The 21,794-nt window shown below is 39.0% G+C and overlaps 1 protein-coding gene across 1 annotated transcript in view; it reads left to right on the forward strand.

Annotated features, from left to right (window-relative positions):
* Positions 1 to 21,794, forward strand: part of DPYD (dihydropyrimidine dehydrogenase) — a 326,068-nt gene that overhangs the window by 208,114 nt on the left and 96,160 nt on the right. Inside the window, exons 15-16 of the mRNA XM_057373372.1 lie at positions 12,397 to 12,465; positions 14,909 to 14,992. Of these exons, the coding sequence (XP_057229355.1) occupies positions 12,397 to 12,465; positions 14,909 to 14,992 (153 nt within the window). The remainder of the gene's footprint in view (positions 1 to 12,396; positions 12,466 to 14,908; positions 14,993 to 21,794) is intronic.

The raw sequence follows: 21,794 nt of genomic DNA on the forward strand, positions 1-21,794 counted from the left end.
TGCCTCAGGCCATCAACTCCTCCCAGCCGGTCATTACTCCCTGGGAAATGCCCTTTTCTGGGTAAATATTGTTTTCMTATTAAGATGTAGATGCCAGTGGATGGAGATAAAATGACCTTGTGGCAATGTTACAAAACGAACGTTCGAAATTAAATAAAGGCAAAATTTAAAAATTGTTAACAGTCAACAATCCATCAAAATTTAAATCTAAAGTTGGTAAAAATGACAAAATTCTGCTAGTCTGATTGCCTGTACAAAAGATATCTCCCCTAAATAGATCTTCCTAATTTCCATTTCATGTTTGTCATAATCAATTGGCTAAATTTTTGAATTTGATCTTTTAAAAGGCACAGTACCTTTGACATTCATTTTACTCTCTGCGATACGATTTTGGTCTTTTATGAAGCACTGAGCATATGTGATTCAGATAATTCTGCTTTTTCTCTTTTATGTAGTGTGTATTATAATAATAATGGGAAAGCGAATTTATACCTGATAAAAGTAGTAAATATGTGCTGTTCCTGTAGCCTATATTCCGTATTTTCTGTGATGTGGTTTACATCTTAGGCATTCTGCTAGAGCTCTAATGAAGAAAAATATGAAGGCTAGGTCTATATTTAAAAGGCTTGCTCACACACTTATGTAGGCTAGGAATACTAAAAATAAAATGGCATCTAACTGCTGTCCTGGCAGAACCTAGTGTAGATGCAGTCCTACCATCAAACTGTTTATTTTTGTTCAGAAGCAAGCGCGGCGTTTGCTGCTCTGAACTGTGCCGTAGTAGGAGAGCTGGCTCCCCGCACATGTTCTAGCTCAGACAAGAAAGGCACAGGCACACACTTCAATCCATCGCAGTTAGAGCCAGCTCTTCAGCATGATTGACAGCAGCTGGACCATRTCCCAGCCTCCTGTGCTTTCTGGGGAGGGGGGCTAGGGAAAGAGCTCCAATTCTGAGCAAAATGTGGGAATAAAGTGTTCCAAGATGGGGTTTTTTTCTTTATCTACCAAGAGGAACATGTAGATGAGCAGAATTCTTAGTGGGCTCTGAACTGATCCTAATCCACACCCCCAGTACTGCTGAGAGCTTCTGAACTTTGTATACACATTGAGTTTAAGAACTATGACCATAAACTTTCACATAGTCTTCATCACTAAACTTCTCATATCTTTCACATTTCCATATTCTAGATCTCAATTCACCCTGGGGTTTTTGAGGCTTTTTGGGGTGTTTTTTGGTTTTGCTTTTTGTTTGTTTGTTGGGGTTTTTTGCTTGGTTTTTTTTTGTTCTTTTGTTGTTGGTTTTTTTGGTAATTAAAGAAGCAACTGCTGAACATGCAAAATGTGGTGGCCAACAGGATCCAAAAAGCAAAACTCTTGTTCTCTTCATATAGTTTTAGTCTAATATGTGGTTATGTGAACACAGACATGCCAACCAAATACCATGGGATAGCAAATTACGATGTGTAAGTGTGGTAACTGCCCCTGTTGGGAACTTGCAGCAAATACAGGCTGATTCAAGTTAATATGAATTTCTTCAATTTTGGACATAGCACACCAGCCTTACCTCCTGTTTTACGGTGTTTGAAAGAGCACTGGAGCAGCCCCCAGCTGCAGGTGTGCCCGTGGGGTAGCTCATAAATCAGCAGTAACCTGTTTGTGTGTTGAAACCTTGTGTGCAGAGCTAGTGGAGATGGTCGCTTCTTTTAATTGCTGAAGGAACTGAGTGACAGTAAGTACTTATTTACTGAGCACTTAAAGCCAAATATTTTAAAGGCTTGTTTAAAGGAGACTTAAATACATCCTATATTGAGAGCAACGTAGGTTTAATGGAAGCTAAGAAACCAGTAGAGTGCTCTTCTCTTCTATTTCCTGCCACTACATTTCCCCGTCTCACAAATCCCAGGAAGAATGCTTTTTCACTGGTTTATTTTTACATTTTTGTTGCATTTTTGTGAGGGTTCCTAATCTACTTCAAGTCTAATTTTCTTTTTCTTCTTTTTATGTTTAGTATTTTTGTTATAAAATTGTAGTTACATTGATTTTTCTGTCTATACATAATAGCTAATTAAAGTCTTACATTTGGGAAAAAAAAATATATCGAAGCTCTATTCCTAAATTTCAGGGTAGCATTTATAAAAATCTGCTTCCCTTTTCTTGCAGTGTAACATCATAGACTTATTCTTAGCCACACCATTCTTGGCCACCTAGCCATTTATGCTCTCTCTATAAAACCACATTAAAATCTGAATATGCTTGCAGAATGTTTCATCTAAGTTATATACAGCTCAGATGAGAGTATCTAAAGATTGTGGGATTTTATAGGTGCCCCAAATTCTTACCTGTGTGCAAAATGTGCATCTTAAAGTAAAGGATGAGCATTAAAAATGTATGTGCATTATATTTGCATTCTCTTATTGTACTGACAGCACACCTCTGGTTTCTAGAAGGAATTCTGCCTTTGATTCTGCCAAAGGCATCCACATTTCACATGATYTATTTTCAGTTTATCTTTTTGGGAGCACATATACTCACAGCTGGGTCATTGATAAAAATCTCACCAACTTTAGGGCTTTCAGTGCTTTCATTTGGATGATCATTTGCATGAGACTGTAAGCCTGTTGAAAATCCAATGCATTTTAATTTTGAAATRTCCAATCACATAGCAATGTGCTGAACAAGTTAGGTAGCAATTTTATTAAACATCCAAACATACAGTGAAAATAGTAAGGCCTCTTTCAGTTTCACAGCATCTTCAGCTGAGCTTCCCTAAARTATGGAGAGGTGGGTCGAACAGGCAGCGGAGGAGGAAAGATTAGTCAGAAGGTAACTGCCAACTTACAGCCCTTGATTTTGTATTTTCTTTGCTGCTGGAGTGTAGCCAAAAAACTACTTGGGTCATCAGACATAACAGCTAGCTACTTAAGTAAATTCTAATGTCTGCATAGAAAAAAAAAAAAAAGCTACCCACTCATGAGATTTTTCTGATCATATCACAGATGGGAGCACTGCAGACCTGCCATCAGGAGGTTCAGTGCATAGTGGCACTGTTGTTCACTGAATTTTTGGCCCAGCTGGGAAATACCAGGGGATGATAGGAAAGATATATTAAGAGATCCAACAGAAAACATGGATTTTCATCTCTTCTTGGAGAGTTCTGTGTCTGACAGAAAGTAGAGTTCCTTTTGTTTGCCAATGGATTATTTTACTATAATTTTCACCATATAAATATTTATATATGAAACAGTTTTATTCCAAATGAAAGATTCTGGTGGGGATGGATCCCACTGGTCTTGCTTTGTCCATTGTAAAGATCCCGTGCTTTTAGCCCTGTGGGTATTTGCAAATTATCTCTGGTGATGAGGTGAGCCTGCCCCATTGATTAGGCACTTCTCTTCCTGAAGTCCCATATAGACTGATCCTAGGCCAGACTGGAGTGAATAGTGTTCAGGGACTGATAGGTCTTCCCCATTTAGCTGGCATTTAAAACCATCAGATAATTTTCTGAAGACAGGACGAGCTTTACAGCATGTTCCTACACATCTTCTGAACTACCATACGAGGAGAGATTTGTGCAAAATCAGGTAAATGATCAGTGCTTTTCAGCATATCAGTACGAGGATAATGGTGCACAGACAGAGAGTGGGTGARTTGTGGAGGATGACAAAATCACTTACTCCTTCCAAGCATCGCTTTGGCACCAGCAATGTCACATGATGAAGTAGAACACAGGGCTAAGTGTAAAAAGGGAGGGGCTTTTCTCCCTGCTCTCTGAGTCACAGTTTTCTTCTCTACTACCACTGATACTGCTATTTTTTTTGAGCCTTCAAAATCCAAAGAAGTGAATTAAAAGAAGCCCTGGGGGTGATGGAGCAAGAGAAGAGATAGCATGGACTTCTCAGAGATGCAAAGAGACAGATTTGACCTGGGGAATTGCTAGCTGACAGTGCAGGAGTTAGGAAACTGTGATGAAGTTATTCATTCCGTATTTTGTCTCTTTATATTTTCTGCTGAATTTGTTTTCTAGTAAGTTAAGCAGCTTTGCTGCTAAGTAATGGGGGAAATATATCTGTATATATGTGGAAGCAGCCAAGGTCTGGAAGGGATCTTAGGGCTCCTTTCAGTCACAGCTGCTCATTCCCTCCGTGGGAACAGCCCACATGCCTTGAACATCTTTGTCTCCAGTCAGCTTCCCTTCTCACAGGGGCACCCTGCAGAGAGTTGCCTGTGCTATTGTGAGAATAAAGAGCAGCAATTAGCGAGGTGCTCAAAGGACTGCGTGTGTCTGGGCAGAGAATTTGATAAGAGAAAAATTTCTAAAGGTGGAGGAAAAAATTCACAAATTTGTGTAGCCTTTTGCCAGCCTTGTTTTCTTTACAAAAAAGGAAAAAAGCCTCCTTTCCTTTCCCGTGGCCTTGAGAATCAATAATGTGTCAGCACCCTGGTGTAAGCTTTTGCTACAGGTCATAGCATGTGTCTGAAATATCATAGAATTAGATATAGCCTTTTTCTGTTAGCTGCTCCAATATTGTATTGGCCTCCTCTGCTTTCTCTTTATATTAAATCAGTGTGGAAAGTWCAGAAATACAACAGGGGCATGCCAATTCCATAAGGGCTTGCAGTCATTGTTAGAAAGAAGTACTGCTAAAAATTAGTGTCTGTCTTCCCTCTTCTCTTGGAYTCACTCTCTATTTCCATTCACTCATGTATTTGTTTTCACTCATTACCAAAGAGACTAAAGGTTGAACTACAATAGGTTTCCTATGAAAAATAAAATCCCRGAGATTCTCTCAAATTTCCAGGGAAGTCTTTAGCCACATAGGTAATTTTCAATGTAATTTGAAGGGTTTACCTGAAGTATTGAAATTTTTAACGGTCTGTCATAAAATTGACATCCTTCTTCCAGTCATGTTAAATATTTGAGTCTCCCTGAAGTGCTCCATACAAGTGCTATATTCCCTTTCATTGTACATRCGTTTTGGGGAACTCTCATTTCATGGTTTCTTTGTTACTCCTTGGAAGTTACTACGTCTTAATTAGAGTGCCCTGAGTCATGAGAGTTKCATCAGAAGAATTTTTGTTTCTTCGACCATTCGCTGTTTTTTTCAGTTGTATTGTGAATTAGTAGGACTCTCACGAGGCCAGCTTTCCATTTATCCACTTTCATTTATCACTTTCCCTGTSTGTGATCGGTGCCTGCACATTTGTGAGTGAGCAGGGCCAAGGGTGCGGGGGCTCAGCTGCTGCCCTGGCAGTGCTCGTGTGCTGCTGAGTCTGACGTGGTACAGGAGCAGGTACAAAAACAAGTGTTCCCTTGTTTTTCTACAGCTGCAGCAAGTTTTAAAGAGCTTTCTGCTCCCATCAAAGACACAATGTTGTGTTATTTTGCAAAGAAATAGATTTGTTCACAATCTTTGGGATTTGTCTGAGGGTGTTAGAATCTAACAACTCTAGGCCTGGTTTTGAAGCTGTAGCCCAATATACTCACAGAAATCAATCAAATAATCTCATTAAGTAGGTGGGTCTCATTGGTAGAAGCAGAGTCATCATATGAAAATAACCACCTTTGAAAATAAGCATCTCCATTTAGCCTGGGAATAGAATCTTTGCTGTTTTCTGCTCATGCTGATTTTTTTATGTGATACATTGAGTAAAYCATAGTATTTTCAAACTTTTATCATAATCTTTTCTAGACTTAGTTGTGTGCTGATGATGTTTGGTCTGGCTTTGTGTTATCTGTTGTATCTAACTTACCCATCACTTTAAAAAATAAACTGAAGATCTCAGTATAAAGTAACGAGGCAAAGAAAGGACTTTATTCAGAAGGTTTGCTGCAGCTGAATAGTAAACATACCTATATCCCCCCTTATTTTCATTTACTCAAATATATGTATTTTTAAGTGCAAGCGACGAAGGAAAAAATGGATGGCTAAAGATTGTTAAATTATTTACTGGAGAGTAAATTCCGTGAAAAAAGAGGAGAGAAGAGAAGCAGAATTGCAGGTCAGCAGTGTCAAGACATTCTGCATTGCTTGTCTTTATCATCATGCAGAATCTTTTTATTAAGGCAGCGCAGAAAGAATAGATTTATGGACTGAAGGTACAATGTTTCATATGTCCATATCCATCTAGATTGACAGTTCCTACCAGCATGAATTTCCCAGGAGAGACAGTGTTACTGGTGTCAGTGGATGGCATCATTTACTTCAGTGTTCCATTATTAAATTGATAACAAGATAATTCCTCTGCTTCTCAGAGACATGACAGGTTTTACAATTGTTAACTTTCTTATTGCATGGGATTTGATGTTCTAGGTAGTTTTTAATAAGAAGCTTATTTTTATTTCACTTCTGCAACAAATCAAAATTTACAAGAACATACTGAAAAGGAGAAACCAGGCTGTGTGCACAAGGCATCAAAATCAGGCTGCTTTCCAGAGGGTTATTTTTACAGCAGCAAATGTTTGTGCTCCCGTTGTTTTTCAATACTGCACATTTAAGCGTAYTTGTGCAGTACAGGATGTTTGCTGTGCTTGTACTGTCATCTTGTACAGTGGGTGTTCAAAGTGTTCTGTWCTTTGGTAATTCTGGCTCCATTTTTTGAGGATGATCATTTTTTGGGGGTATTTCATCAGCCAGTGGCCATTTTAAAAAGGCAGCCATAGGTAGCACTGAATAGCCCAAAGCCTCCAAGAACTTYTCTGCTGGCACAAGGTGGGATTTGGCCTGAGCCTGCTGCTGTGCAAGAGCAGGCTTAGAGAGGAAAGCTGTTGGTGTGAGTGTGGAGAAGGCAGAACATCTGTCCCGACCCCAAATGCCGTGGTGCTGYTGTTATTCCCTCAGTGCAGCCCTTTGCTGTGAGACCGCATCACAAGAGCGGCTGTGAGGGCAGAGCGGCCTGTGCTCCGTGTGTCTGACGGACATGTGTGAAGAGCAGGAGAGCTCCACATGCAGCAGGTGTGTTCCATGGGGATATTCACAAGGTTATTTATCACTGAAATAGCAAAGGGGTGCCCTATGATCCATTCTTTGGTCACTTGTCACCAAGTGGGCCAGGTGCTCCTGTAGCTGCACACGTTCAGGAGAGGTTCTGCTGTGCCAGTGAGAGATGGGGTGGGGCACAGCTGAGGGGATGTACCCCTCCTTCTGACAGACAGGGCATTTTAATGCTGTCAAACAGCTCCCAAGTTCTCCTCTTCTGCGTGTTTGTCTAGATGGAGGTGCCTTTTCTGCTGCTGAGGGGTGAACTAAAGATGTTATTTTTGCCATTGTTCTAGAAAGATTTTATCTTCACTACCAAGCTCCTTTTTAGTAAATGTTTCCTGAGGAATTTTGATTTTGAATATTTGAAATCAAAYGTTTGTTGAGACTAACAGCAGGTGCTGTGGCAAGGCTGTACTGTGTTGTTTTAGAAGAAAAAACATGTCTTGAAGATTGAGGTCTCTCCATCTGACCCAAACACAAATACTTTGTGAAGTTTAGCTTAATCGACAATAACTTTGTGAGTATTGAAATCTGGTTCTTAATAAAGTCTTCAGTCTCTGCACCCCCTCTTTACACATCAATTACCCTGTTCCTTATCTCTGCTTCTCAAACAAGTATCTGTTAAAAATCCAGTCCTTCAGCCTTCTTGAAAGCTCCTCTTGCTTTTACAGCTTTCAGGGGAGCGGTCTATTAAAAATTATACTAAGAATCTCTTTCAGGTTTTAGAAGGACTGTGCACATAAAAAAAATAAAATACTGTGGATTTTTGCCAGTGTTTGAGAAAGCAAACAGGTGTGCATATTGTGGCCAGCAGCAGTGTCCAAACAGAGCATCTACGGACATGATGKAGAACTGCCCTCCAGTCTGCTGCAGCAATGACAAGGGACAGGCAGGGAAGAGAAGGCAGAAATTATATGGTGGCTGGATTTGCTGAAGTATTGGAAGATTATTTACAGGTCTGAAAGAGTAGGTTAGGAACAGATACAGGCTCTGGCCTATGTGAGATGGCCAAAATAAATGTGGCTGACAGACATGAGGGTAGAGGATTGCGATTTCATTCTATATGTTGAGAATTTTTCTTAAATTTGCAGGAATTGGCAGTGTTCACATTTAAAGCCAGACCCCTGAGACTTTTTCTTCAGACTGTTTCAATGCACTGAAACTCCCTTGCTCCCTACAGAGCAGTGCAGGACAAATGGTAATTGTCAACATAGACTTTTACTGCTCTCCAGCTTTAAATAGATGTGACCCAAAGCAGGCCCAGTTGTTTTGTTTTGTTTTGTTTTTTTTATACTTCCTTTTGTTTTGCAATCTCTTGCAGTGAATTTCCTCTTCTAGGAAAGAGAGATCACTCGACAACATGCACAGTGGCAAACCTCATCCTTTTTATTTCTTTTAATGCTGTGTATTCATGAAACACCCACATAGAGATAATGGAAGAGAAAAAAAAAATCACAAGGGAAATAGGTTCTAGTTTAAGCTTCCAGGGGATTATTATAAACAGGGAGAAAAATATTTTAAGGATTATGAGAAGTACCTTGTCAGTGTTCCTTTTAGTAGAACAACTACTAATGCATTAGTTACAGAATTGTGTGAAATGCAGCTTTTTACTGCTTTAGYTACAGTGTATTCATCTCATAATGGTGTCCTAACTGGTACATTACACACCCTCCCTTTCCACCTCCCTTCCCTCCAACAACAAACACATTTTATCGTGGACCTTTTTGTTCCACGAATGAGCAAGAGAATTCTGAACGCAGAGCAGTGTCAGGTGTTGCCAACGTGCATTTGTCCTTTTGTAGGCGTCGGGAGGAATTGTCWCTCACACTGTGGGGTGTCGGGGCRCAAAGCCCGTGTCCGGTGGCTCTGTCGGGGCTGCTGCGCTCCTGGGCATGGGCTGGGGCAGCAGCATCTCCCCACCACAGGCACTTTGGATGGAGCAGAGCTGGGAGCAGCCAGCAGAGCTGTGATTGTGATCTGGAATAAGGAAAGGGCCGGGGGTCCCACTGTGCTTCAATCACGCGCCGTTCGCAGCAGCCCACACTCAAACCATGGCAAAGCTGCAATTTAGTCAACCTTCATTTACCACGTACTACACTTTAGCAGCAGCTTCATTGTGAGATCTGTCAGGAGTCTACTTTTGTGAGCTGGGAAGCGTGGAGCCGCCTCACACTTGTGGCTCAAACCACTGTAATTAAGCTCATGTCAGGTTGCCACTGAAAATTTCAGGAGCCAAAAGGAARGATGTGCTCTCTTTAGATGCTCCTGGCCTGGGCTGCATGCTGCACTTTCTTGAGATAGTTTGGGGCTGTTAAAGTTGCAGAGGTGGTAATGTGATATATGGCATTGTAGGCACTGGAAAAATGAGTGAGAAGAGACTCAGAAGCTGGAATGTGATACAGCCCTCGCTTATTACTTTCCAATAAAAACTATGCCTTTTATCACTTGTGATTCTTACTTTGTTCTTGCTATTCTCTTCTAGGTAGCAGGAGATAATAGTTTATATTTGCTTTATAAATTTCCATATGTGATTTTAGGAGTAGATCCAAACTTCAAGCATCACAGATAGCTCTCATATCATGTTCACATGTGATAGTGGCAATTTTTTGCATGGGCACTGWTTCCTAATGGAAAGTCTGTAAAGGTGTTTTGGGGAAGGGTGGTCACTTGGGGAAGGACAGTTTTGTTAACACAGAGTGCTAGAGGATATTTTTCCACCTAGGAATTAATTTCAAGTTTTAAGAGACCACTGAGGAAAAAAAAAAAAAGAAAATAAAATCCCTACTATTTAAAGGTTTTCATTATTCCCTCTGAGATCATGGTTTTCCTGTGAACTGTCATRGCAGAAATGTAATTAGATTTTCAGTTATTTTTGTTATTGTAAGCCTCTGCTTCTGTCAGAAAGTATGGACTTAATTTTAAATATTAATCCTAAAACTAATCAATATTAAATAAACATGTTGTCTTAATTAACCGCTCTTTGAAACATCACAGATCATGTTCCTCCTCTTTTGTACACTCCCAGCAGAATTTCCAAATTTCATTAGTAACACTTGATGTAACCTAACTCAACTACTTATGAATATAGTCAACCACCCTTGTTGTCTTGCAGCTTTCCCCACTGAAAAAATTAGTTTGTTTTAAAGCTCAATTGTGCAGATTTCTGATGTACTTTGGATTGTGTCTGCAACTGTGAAAATCCTTATCATGTTGTCAGTGTCTGAGCTGCTAGGATGTTTTTTTGCTTGAGTTAGTTTATAAAAAGCATGAATTTGACAAGATATGGTTTCTAGATAAATTCCAGTTACTTTAAATTTTTCTCATATATAATTTTTTACCAGATTTTTCACAATTTTTTTTTAAATTAAAGTTCTTTAAAAGAGATTTTTGTTTCTTTCCACAGCACTCAATTTATCTTGAATATTCAAATAGGACACAGAACAGATTTTGTTTCATTAACATTTGACCTACACAGCTATAGAAGATTTTTCACAATTTAAAAATTATGGTATAGGAGAAAGATTCTTTTTCCCTGTCAGAGGGGAATAAAAGCATGAGCAGTACTGATTGCATGTGCTTAATGAAATTTTGGTCTTACATTTATGCCAGAGGTGAGCACAAATGGGCACCTGCAGGCAAGGCAGGCACTTCATCAAACGCTTTCCTTCTCAGCAGATCCCATCTTGCAAACAGCAGCCAGAAGGGTGGGTGGTGGGTGGGCAGTCTGCAGGTAGGTGGATTGATTGTAGAGACTCATCAGAGCAAAACAATGGAAATAATGATAATGGTGAGTGGTATTGTCCTTTTGAATTAATAGAATGTAACCTCACCATGTCCAATTTTCTCCATACCTGCCTTACTTTTCAAAGWGCATTTCCCTCCCCTCTGAAGATACTTAGTATCTCCTCCTCCTTACGGAGATAATTTGGGAGTTTACAGTTTCCAGCAATTGTGTGTGTTGGACAATTTTTCTACACCGTGCTGTTCAGTATTTGTTTGAAAAGAATGAGTCATTAACCCTCAGCATTATGGGAAAGTTCAAGAGAAGTGTTATAATGAGGGGGTGACAGATTAAGCCCACCCTAGATATTAATGATGACAGTAAAACTTGTTTGGAAAACAAGAAGATTAAAATCAAATGTCATGTTACCTGTCAATCAAACTTCCATGTGAAAGTTTCTTGTAAGAGGGCCAAATAAACAAAGTGTGGCCAGATGCTTTTCTGTTCTCCTCTCCCAGTGTTTCCTTTGAGCACAGACTGAGCTGGTGGAGTTCTACTAAATTCTATGATATCTTTTCTGATTTAACCTTTTAGCTGCTGCAGTACAGGTTTTTATTGATTTTTTTTCCCCAAACATCATCCTTCTAAGAAGTCCTTCATGAAGAAGTCCCTGGGCTGAATTCTCTGCTGATCCCACTTTGAATGTATCAACCTCAGAATTCTAGTGTCTGATCTTTGGGTCCAGAACACGTGATTTTGTTTTGGTGTTAAATAGAAATTAGCACTGTTACTTGAACTGGACACTGACCAGAAGATTAGTCAACATTCCTCTAGCAGTAAAGAGCACTGTTTGCAGCTGGAAAGGTGGGTCCAGGTGCACCCCTCTGAAGAATTCTATTAGAACTAGTTTTACCTAAAAACATGAACTTMAAAAAATGTATTAGAGAAAGCAGCAGCTGGAGGCAGAACCTGTACCTGAAACGTGGTCAGTGCAATGAGGAGCAAAGGCAATTACACAGAAGTTCTCTTGGGGAACTGGGGCCAGTCAGTGAAGAGGAAATAAAATGTGCRTCATGGAAAAACAAAAGCTGGAGGTTCCCTGGGCAACTCTCCCAGTTCTCCCAGATTCTCCCCACATCCTGCGAGTCTCCTCCCAGTTCCTCTGGGCCACCCAGCAGTTCTGTCTGGCTGCCACTGTCCTAAAGTCCCGTGGTATGAGGCTCCAGGGTCTGGGACTGAGGTATCCTGAAGTCAGCTGGAATAGTGTGTTCACACAATTAGAATGTAAACTCATGCAYTGATGTCTCAGCTGCCTCTAAACAGTCCAAATGTTTCTGTCATTGGTGTCAATAGTCAATAATGGCTTCATCCCTCTGACCTCAGGAACAAGCACATCTGGCAGTCTCCTGGTTGGCTCTGTGTCTGGGACAGACTTTGTTCTCACTGTGTCTTACGATGAAGAGAGTCCTTTATGTGGATAGACCTTCTTTAAATAGATCAATAGATGAGTCTGTGCACTGTTTCTTGTCCTCAGTAGAGTCTGCACCTGGATTTCACTCTGTAGCTGCTGGCAGACAGCTGGTACTTCCCATGTGCAGGCTGTACAGTTAATTCTAGAGTCACAGTAATGTACAGTATTACAAAATCTGGTAACATGGATTAAAATGATATATAATGCATGYATGCTCTTTGCAGGTTCTGATTGCCAGCATCATGTGCACCTACAACAGGGAGGACTGGACTGAACTTTCAAAAATGGCTGAGGTAATGGTTTCCTAAATGTGTTTCTGCATATGTTTTTAAATTCTTCYGGAAAACAAGAGTTTCAATAAGGAATTTCTTGAAAGAAGTAGATTCAAARTGAAAAATGAGAATTTAAAACACGTCCATTATAATTTGTTTATTCTGTGTTTTCATTAAAATGATGGAAATGTAAATTTAAAGGAAATCTGTTCCATAAAAATGGTCCCTTGGATTTTTAAGCAGTACCTGCAAAGCCTTTAGTCTTCGAATCTATATACTTTTTATTTGCATTTTAAGCAAACTGTATATTATGACAGATGCCCTGATAAAATTTAATTCTACCTTTGAGAGCCTAACTTGATCTTACCTTGCCTACAGGCACACTAGTTTGACAGCACCAGAAGAAATTTTGAATATAAAACTCTTGAATATTTAAAGTATAAAGGGCTCATTTAATGCTATTCTAGTTTTAATACAGACTTTCAAAAATGATAGCCGAGAAAGTCAGCATATATAATAGCAGTCAGCCAGCTTCCTATAATATAAATCCAATCTTACAGAARTGCAAACAGGCTATGCACCTGAAATTTCTATTCAATTTGAGGAAAAAACTATTTAATAATATGTACCTGTTTCCATAGGGAGTAGTATATGAAATATCTATCAGGACTGCACTAATTTCATTCAGAAAGGTGTCTATATCTGAATGGAAAGCAAAGTTGTTATGTTAAATTAAAACATGTTTTCCACATAAAGTRTCTAGAGGAAATAAAAAGCATATGATTAACAAATGGAAGTAAAGAAAAAAAAATAGCTTGTCTTAATTGGTAGCATTAGCTTAGATTTAAATGTTTAAATTATAAATATGCTTTTATATATGTATAGATAGAGGTGTGAATATTTTGAATTTGTGTTTCCATATGGCAGAATATGCATGTTTGGACATCATTCTTTATTCAGTGTCCTAAGCCCTCCTGTGGTTATGTGARAAGACATCTCTTAATTTTCTTGGAGCATTTTAAACCTAGGAGGAAAAAAGTCCCTTTGGGGTCTTGGGGAAGTGAAGTTAAACATTACCAGTAGTTAGCTTGGTGATCTTCAACACTATTTAAATTTATACCTGTATTTACCTAATTGACCGTGAAATCATATTTTGGAATCTGTGCTTGACAGAAGCAGTGCCACGTTTAAACTAACTGAGATGAATGGCTTCATTGTGCCATTTGCTCCTGTTTTTTTTACTCCAGTGGTACTGCTGTCCAGCTTTAGAGCACATCTCTGCAATCCGTGCTTGTGTTTGTGTTGACCCTTTAGAAATGTGGTTCTTTACATGCAGTCAGTGATGTGTAGCCTGTGTGATAMAGACTCCTCTGGRAAGGAGCTGCTGGTGTCTGCTCCRTGGAGAGCAGCRTAGTTTGGGGCTCCCTCGAATGCCCAGCTGAAGAGCAGGGATGTTTGATCAGGATGCTGCCTGGGAGGTAATGGATGTGGCTTTCAGRAGAGCAGGAGCCCCAGAAGGTACACAGTGTGTCTCAGCAGGAGGACGACCTATTCATCCTAAAGGTCAGCTTGTCAGGGCGGCCGACAGCCCCGGCAGCGGCGCGGCACGGCCGGGCTCCCCGAGCCGGCCGGAGCAGGAGGGTTCCTCAGGTGATGGATGGCTTCTCCCCTGCTCACGCACTTCAGGAGCTCTGAACCATGGCCACACAGCAGGCAAAGTTACTCCAGTTCAATAAGCAAAAGCAAAATGCAAATGCAAAAGCAAGCCCTAGTTAGAGCCACTGCRAGGCAACAGGAGGGATGTTGGTGTCAGGCCGGGGCAGCTCAGCAGAAAGGAAGAGGAGCGTGTCTGGGAGCTGCCCTTGGACAGCTCGGCTCCTTCCCCTCCTAATTGTGACTAATAGAGGGCAATGAACAGGAATTAGCATGAATAATGTGTCTGTATAGACTTGGWTTTTTTATTATTACTCTCTTGTTCTTCAGAAACAAATTTATTTAAWGATAAAAGCTGTGGTACAGTGCAGGCGCCTGCAGAAAATTTGGAGACTAAATCCATTAAAGCAAAAAGGAAAAATTTACTGCTGAGGTGCAGTTCTTCAGAGCACAGCAACACCTGCATAACACTGACTGCCAAGCCTTTTTCTCAGTGCTGCTCTTAGGCCCTGTAATTACATTTCATTTTTTTACATTTTCCAGAACCAACTCTTTATTCTGCTCATATCTTTCTACTTTGCTTTTTACTCAAATTCCGTAATAACTTTTGGAAACCACATCATTTTTTGAAGTTTTTATCTCTAATGATCAACAAGCTTCTTTTTCAGGGTRTCAAAACCATAGTTTTCTCTCTTAAAAAGAAAATAAGTATGTATAGAAATCTATTTAACATGAACAGTAAATGCTACAGGAAAAAGTACATTACTTGAAATTAATTCTGCATTTTTTTTTCCTTTTGCATGTTCCGTAGGTTGCTGGTGCTGATGCTCTGGAGTTGAATTTGTCATGTCCTCATGGCATGGGGGAGCGAGGCATGGGACTGGCCTGCGGGCAGGTAGGGCTGTAACCACAACTCTTTAATGTCTCTCCAGCAGCCCTGCGCTGCCACGTTGATAGCTGCACCTCAGGGGGGAGCACAAGCAGCCGATTACCAGCTTGAGATTTTTAGGTTGAATGTGTTTAAATATTTAGTGATGAAAGTTTAAAAAAAAAAAAAATCCAGAAGCTGAGAATGTACAAAATGTTTCGTTTTGCTGAGAACAAAAATGCATTATGTATTTGACAAGGATGAAAACAAATAATTTCTAAGAAGCGCTTAGACAGAACTTACTGATTTCCACTTCAGCACCCAGTAGATACCTTTTAAATAACAACCTACTAACTCCTGTATATCCCAGTAATGAATCTGAAGGAAATGAGATATACACACATTTCATTTCACAGTCTTTAGTGAATGAACCTAATTGTATTTCAGAATCACAGAGGAGGGCATATATTCTGTCAGTACCATGTATCATAAACATCTTCTCTTATAAGAGCCTGTGTTCTGTAACCTATAGATTTGTTGGTTTATATAATTTTGATTGGAATTAGCCATGCCTGATGTCTCTGCCGTGTRGAAATCTGTTGCAGAGCTTTTCAGTCCATCCCATGAATTCAGTTAGGAGAATGTGTGTTGTTTTGCCCATGAAAAGAAAAGATACGTGTGCAAACCCCAATTCTCATACTAATATCCTTTAGAAATTCTCAGATTTTTACTTGTTTTGGTCATGGTTTGAAACTTGTTTTGGTTTTTTTGGCTCTGAGAAATGCCCAGATATGGTGAATTGAAAGTCTCTGAAAAATCTTGGTTCACAGTCTACCAGGAGAGATTATCTAGAGTGTGACCATCGAGGTTTCAGAATTACGAAGCGTGTCTGACTTCCCTGTTTAATMCATTTTGGGGACAGGGGAAGAAGAGGAGGAAGGGGATGCAAAGTGGGAATCATGATTATGTACCCTAAAACTGACATCCTGTTATTTACCCTTTGCAGAGGCTAGAAAGCATCTTAATTCATCCTCRCCTCCTCAGTTAAATACAAAACTTCTAAGAACTGAGGTGTTGTTGGATGAGTAAACCATTACCTTTCTAAAACTGGGGAGGCACTAGGAGCTGTAATCAGTGCAGCTGTGGACACATTTCAAGAATAGCTTTATCATAGCAATCCTGTCAGCACAGTGCACTGGGCATTTTATTGTTTTCTGTGAACAAAATGATGTCAATCTGGTCCATGCTATAGATTGTTATTTTTAATGAAAATAATCTGGATGCTTTTCATGGCCATGATCATTTACTGAAGTTATGATTAAAAATGGGAGAGAGTSACAGAAACCCTCCAGGACAACATTAGCAAAACACTAATAGTTATTATTAATTTTTTCTCCTGAATTGCATTGAACAACAAATTGCTATTTCAGCCATCTTTATAAGTTTTTTGAAGAAATTCTCACCCTTCAGCCTGCAGAGAGTAGCTTTAGAGTTTGGCTTGTCCCTGCCTGAGAAGGCAGGACTCTGTGGAAGGTGYAGTTTGATCAGGAAGAGCTCTGGAGGTTCCACATGGCAACTGAAACAGCCTCCTTTCAAGCACAGGGTTTATTTTTTTTAGGTATGTGTTATTTCCAGCTTTCAGTGGTTGGAATAATGTATGCATGTGAAGTTGCTTAGATGTGTAGTCAGTAGGGAGCTGTCTGGCWACATGGGTTTTTACATATCTTTCAGCTATTGTAAAATCGGAGAAGCAAATGCAAAATCTGAGCACTAAGGGCTATCCTATGGATTTGTGACTCTCCATGGAGGAGATCAGATCCATAAAGAAAGGAGATTACCTTATATATACATATATGTTTTTATAATAATAAAATATCTGTCTTCCCCATACAATATGGGTATTCTTTGGAATCTTTAATATATACTACTCTTCCTTAAACWTGTTCTTGTGTTTTCCTAACTGGCTTTTTAAAATGAGATCTCAGAAGAGAATCAACTTCTTTAGATGAATTAATGAATAAAACAAGCTGCATTTAGAGAGCCAGATCCTGATGGTCTTCCTCAGAATTCGCTTAAATTAAATTRCAGTGATTTTAAATGTAGATTGTTGAAGCAAAGGGTGGGGATAAACTGGGTTAAGTAAWGATATGTGCAACAAGATTTATCAGTAATCTTTTAGGGGGCTTTCRCGTATGGTGGCCCCTGGAGGCCCCATCAAGATACAAAAGTGCTAGATAAAATTTTGGTGTTTTATTTTTTTTTTTCCAGAGCTAAAGTCTAATAGGTCACACATGGGTGCTGTGGGGAAGAGAGGGCTCAGATATACTCTGGAAAAAACCCCACCACTTGATATCTGGAAGTCAGGGCATGAGGCTTTGAGAGGCAGAGCAGCTTTCTGGTTGTACAGTGAAGCAGGTTTTCTTAAATCTTTTTGATAACATAATCCATGTCTTCATAGGAAATTTTTTCAAGGATTAGGTCTCTTTCATGCCTAAGCACATTAAATCCTCAGGAAACTACAGAAATTGCTGAGATGAAAAATAATGGCAGAGAAATGTGTATTTCTACTATTTATAATGTCTAAAATGTTCTGCCTTTTTGTTGTTTTCTTAAAAAAAAAAAAAAAAAAGGAAAGGAAAGGTTAATTACACTGTCTACTTCTCATTCCAATTCCTATGGTGTGCCTACAGGGTAAGTGTAGAAATCTGGGAACATCAGATTTATTTTTACTCTATCCTATTTTGTTATCTAGTCTCAAACGCTTTACTGTTTTCTATCAACTGCAAATTAGAAAAGATCCTGGTATATCCAAATCTTATAAATAAAAATCGGTACTAAGTATGGCTGTTTGTTYTATACTGAATTACAGTTCTCAGCTTTTATTTGATTTTAATTCCAAGTCATTAGTGCAGACACTCTGGCGCCCAAACAGCGTAGCTAGCCAGAGGGTAATATTAAGAGGCATCTGTATTGCTGCCAATAAGTTACTTAAAGCTGGTTCTGTATAAAATGTCAATTATATTTACTAATGCAGATTAATGATAATAAAGTTAAGATTTGTATTCTTTCATAACAATCTGCAACTGTATAAAAGTGAATATCATTAAAAATGGTAATAGAATTTCTGTCATTAAGTTTATCAGCATTAATACATAGATTTTCTATGAATCACATAACCTATGTGTACAAAACATTTAATAGTAAACATAAAGACAGCATTGTGAACAGCAGATTATTAAAAAATGACAGTATTGCTTTCCTGCTATAGTTCATTACTGTAGTAATTTTAGCATAAAATTAAGAAAATTATAAATCACATGAGATGGTGGCACTCATTTCAACAGCAAGCTTGTTGTATTTGTGGTGCACTTTTTGTCCTTTACTGGAAACCACACAAAGATATTTTAATTTTTTTCTTACTTATCCCTCTAAAAAGTGGCATTGAATATTCAGAATTATTAATGTAATTAATTTGTAATTGTTTTGTGAAATAAACAAATTTATTTGCCTTTTTGTTTTTGGTCTATAAGTCAACAAGTCTCTCCAGCTGCTCTGCCAAGAATAAACAAATAGTTAAATTGAGTCAGCAATCTGGGTTTACTTTGCATTCCTGCTATGTTTTTTGGGTAAAAGGAAGTGCAAGGACTTGTGTGTTCACTTGGAGTGAGATAATCATTACGAACAAGGCGATCTCAAGTCAACACAACAAATCTCATATTCAAAGATCTCAGCCTAAGTGCAAGAACGAAGGTTCTTCATGCTATAAGCAAATATTTTAAAAGTTTATAATATTCTTGGATATAACTATTTCTCATTAATTAGTCATGCCTTCTAAAATATAAAAAATCATTGCTGTCTCAGCATTTAAGCTCTAGGTTTGGGGAATTGTTTGGTTTTTTTAGTTTATGTTGAAGGAGGAATGTATATGTCTCTTGTGAGCACTGATATCCAGATCCTGGTGGTTTAACTATTCAGATCATATGTAAAATGAGCTTGCCTTGTGGTTCTTACCTTTATTTTCATTTTCCTTCAGCTGTTCTTGCTACAGCCTCTGCTGCTGGCTGTGCTTATGTTTATTGCCTGCAATTAGGAGGCAAGTTTCATAAAAGCTACATTGCCTCATTCAGAAAACGACAAATCTGTCAAAAACAAAAAGAAAAAAACCCCAAAGCCCTGGTTACTCTGCAAAGATGAGAGCTGACTGCATGGCACAATTAGATTTGCTCTGCTGTACCTTGGAAATAGGAAAGATGAGGCTGCTTTTTAATTGAAGTGCACAGCATAGCATGCTAATTCGCTGCTGCTCTGCCAGCAAGGAGCTTGAAGTATTTTAAATAAATGATGCCCCAAACAGAATTTGATTATATCTGTGTTCATGTGACATTCTACTATCGGCCTACRATAATATGCTGGTTAAGTATAATTCATTGAGTCCTGCAGGCARTATTAGTCCTCGCTCTTCTCTTGTGTATCAGTTATTGCAACAAATTAATGCAAATTACAGCAGAGGGGTGCTGGACTGGGCTATAGCAGCAGTTCAAACACTGCCACCTAAAATCCAGTATGGACCAGTGTAAGTGAGGTTGGTGTTGGTGTTTGCAGTGGAGTTGCAGGGTTTGTATGTCTTGTGTTCTCTTGCATTGGCCACTTTCCGTTTTGGCTTGTTCTTAGTAATGTAAGCCCTAGCTGATCTCAGTCTGTCTGCTGCTGCCCTGTTGCTTTGGGGCTCTTCTTGACCAAATGAACTGTTTCAGTYGTGTTTCTCAGAGTCCAAACTGTTTCACAGACACTGTAAATTCCATAAAACTGGGTGGCTGGGGAGAGGAGAGGAAGTTCCTGCTGTTCAAGCAAATGGATATGAAGAGGAGCCTTGATAGTTCAGTTGAGGGAAAAGCTCAGCAGAGGCGAGAAATGCGATTCCTCAGAAACACAGACTCCTTGGTTCAGGTGGTGATGCTGTTGCTCTGTGTGTGCAGGGAAGTGCTGCACTGGGCATTGTTTTGCTGGGGGGAATCTGGGATGTGCAGGGAGAAGAAATGCTGCTGATCGCCTCCTTCCACTCCTGCAAATGTAGCACACATTTTCATAGATCAGGAGATGGGTTTTGTGGACTTGTGTTCATGGTCCAACATCGTCCTTKATGGTAATTTGGTTTTGCTGTTTAACCTCTTTGGATTGTTTTTCTCACTTTCTCTGTTGTCAGATGACTCTTTATTTTCTTTTTCTATTCCTTCCTTCTTCAAAACTCTCCTCATAAACTAAACTCTTTGCTGAGGTGCTTTCAAAGTAAAAATTTACTGATGAGCTCTTTCACTGGAAATCTGAGCAGGAAAAGCTTGCAATCTTCATGGTCACTTCTGGGTAGGTGAGATCATTCACCTTCCTCCAGTACCTGAGAATTCATTTCCTTTTCTGTTAATGTTGCGGGATTCAGGTGTGATTAAATGTTGTGATTTAAATGGAATTCTTGCATGTGTCCTTTATGTCTTCGTATGTTCTATCTTTCATATGTTCTATCTTTCATAACATGTAGAGACAATACTTAATAATGAGGTACGACAGTTAATTGGTGTTTTGTCTGAAGAATTCTTCTTTTTATACATTCAGGAAGAAATGAATTGAAATGCAAAGTTTAATAAATTCATCATCAGAACACTATTCAGTAATTTTATATTGTGGCTTGACAACATTTAATCCACTGTTATTGCTTTGAAGGATTTCTAATTGAATTACTCAAAATACAAAATGGAAAACAAARAGGGATTATAAACGCGACAGTAATGTTAACAGCACTACCAACTTGCTGGAACTTCTTAATGACATGCTGTGGCTGTTAATAAGGTTTTAACTACTCTTTATGTGTGGTGACTTATATTTATGTATGGAAAGTATTCTCTGCAGAATGTATTTTCTTAGCAAATGTGAAAGCGGTTCTGTTTCCTTGAAAATCATGAAGACATGAAAGCAATTTGTGTTTGCAGTTCTTTTCAATCTTACTATGATGGAAGCATTTCTAATGAAATTCACATKATGGTGACAGATGTCACAAAGAAGTTTAGTTTGGTCCCAGTAGCAGTGACCTGCCACTCTTTGACTGTTTTAATGACACTTCAAGATTTTGGCTGATTTAATGACACYTCAATAGCCTAGCAGCAATGAAGTATATAGTGAGTGCCTCCCATGGAGAAACAAACCCCTTTTTGTTTCAACCAAATGGCAACCTGTACTTGTTCTTGAAATTGTTTTTTAATGCCCTGAGAAGTTTTCAGAAAAGAGAAATGTTGAAAATTTGAGCAAATGTCCAGGCCCTTTGGATTGCCTTTGGATATGTGGTTGCACCCTAAGGCATTGCAGTTTTTCGTAACTATAGTATCTGTTAAACAAAATTTACTGGAAATAAAATCATCGTCACCAAGTAACTGCTCAAGTAAAATAAAATATTTTAAGATTGTTTATCTTGGTGCACATTAATATTTTTTTCTTTCTGTGGTTTCAGTTTCATGTCAGTGTTTTCTTAAGTAACTGTACTAACTAGACTCTTCATTGCCTACACAAGAGCTTTCAGGACTAGACTCATATTTCTTTAAATCTTGCCTCAGCTCCTAGTAAAATTAGCCAGTTAGCTGGGAAGCTTGCTCTTTACAGTAGGCCAAATCTGAACACATGCCCACTTGACCATTTTAAAAATGAGTGGCATTCCTCTCAGAGCATAGGTTTTAAATTCCCTAGTTTCGTGTTTCAAAGGTTTATGCTTTCCTCAATTATTTAGTATTTACTGCCTTATTATTATAGGAAAAGACAGAGCTTGCCTACCTGACCACAAGAGAAA

This window comes from Malurus melanocephalus, unplaced genomic scaffold (genome assembly GCF_030028575.1).
Source record: "Malurus melanocephalus ecotype Western Australia unplaced genomic scaffold, MMel_1.1 scaffold_8, whole genome shotgun sequence".
NCBI lineage: Eukaryota > Metazoa > Chordata > Aves > Passeriformes > Maluridae > Malurus > Malurus melanocephalus.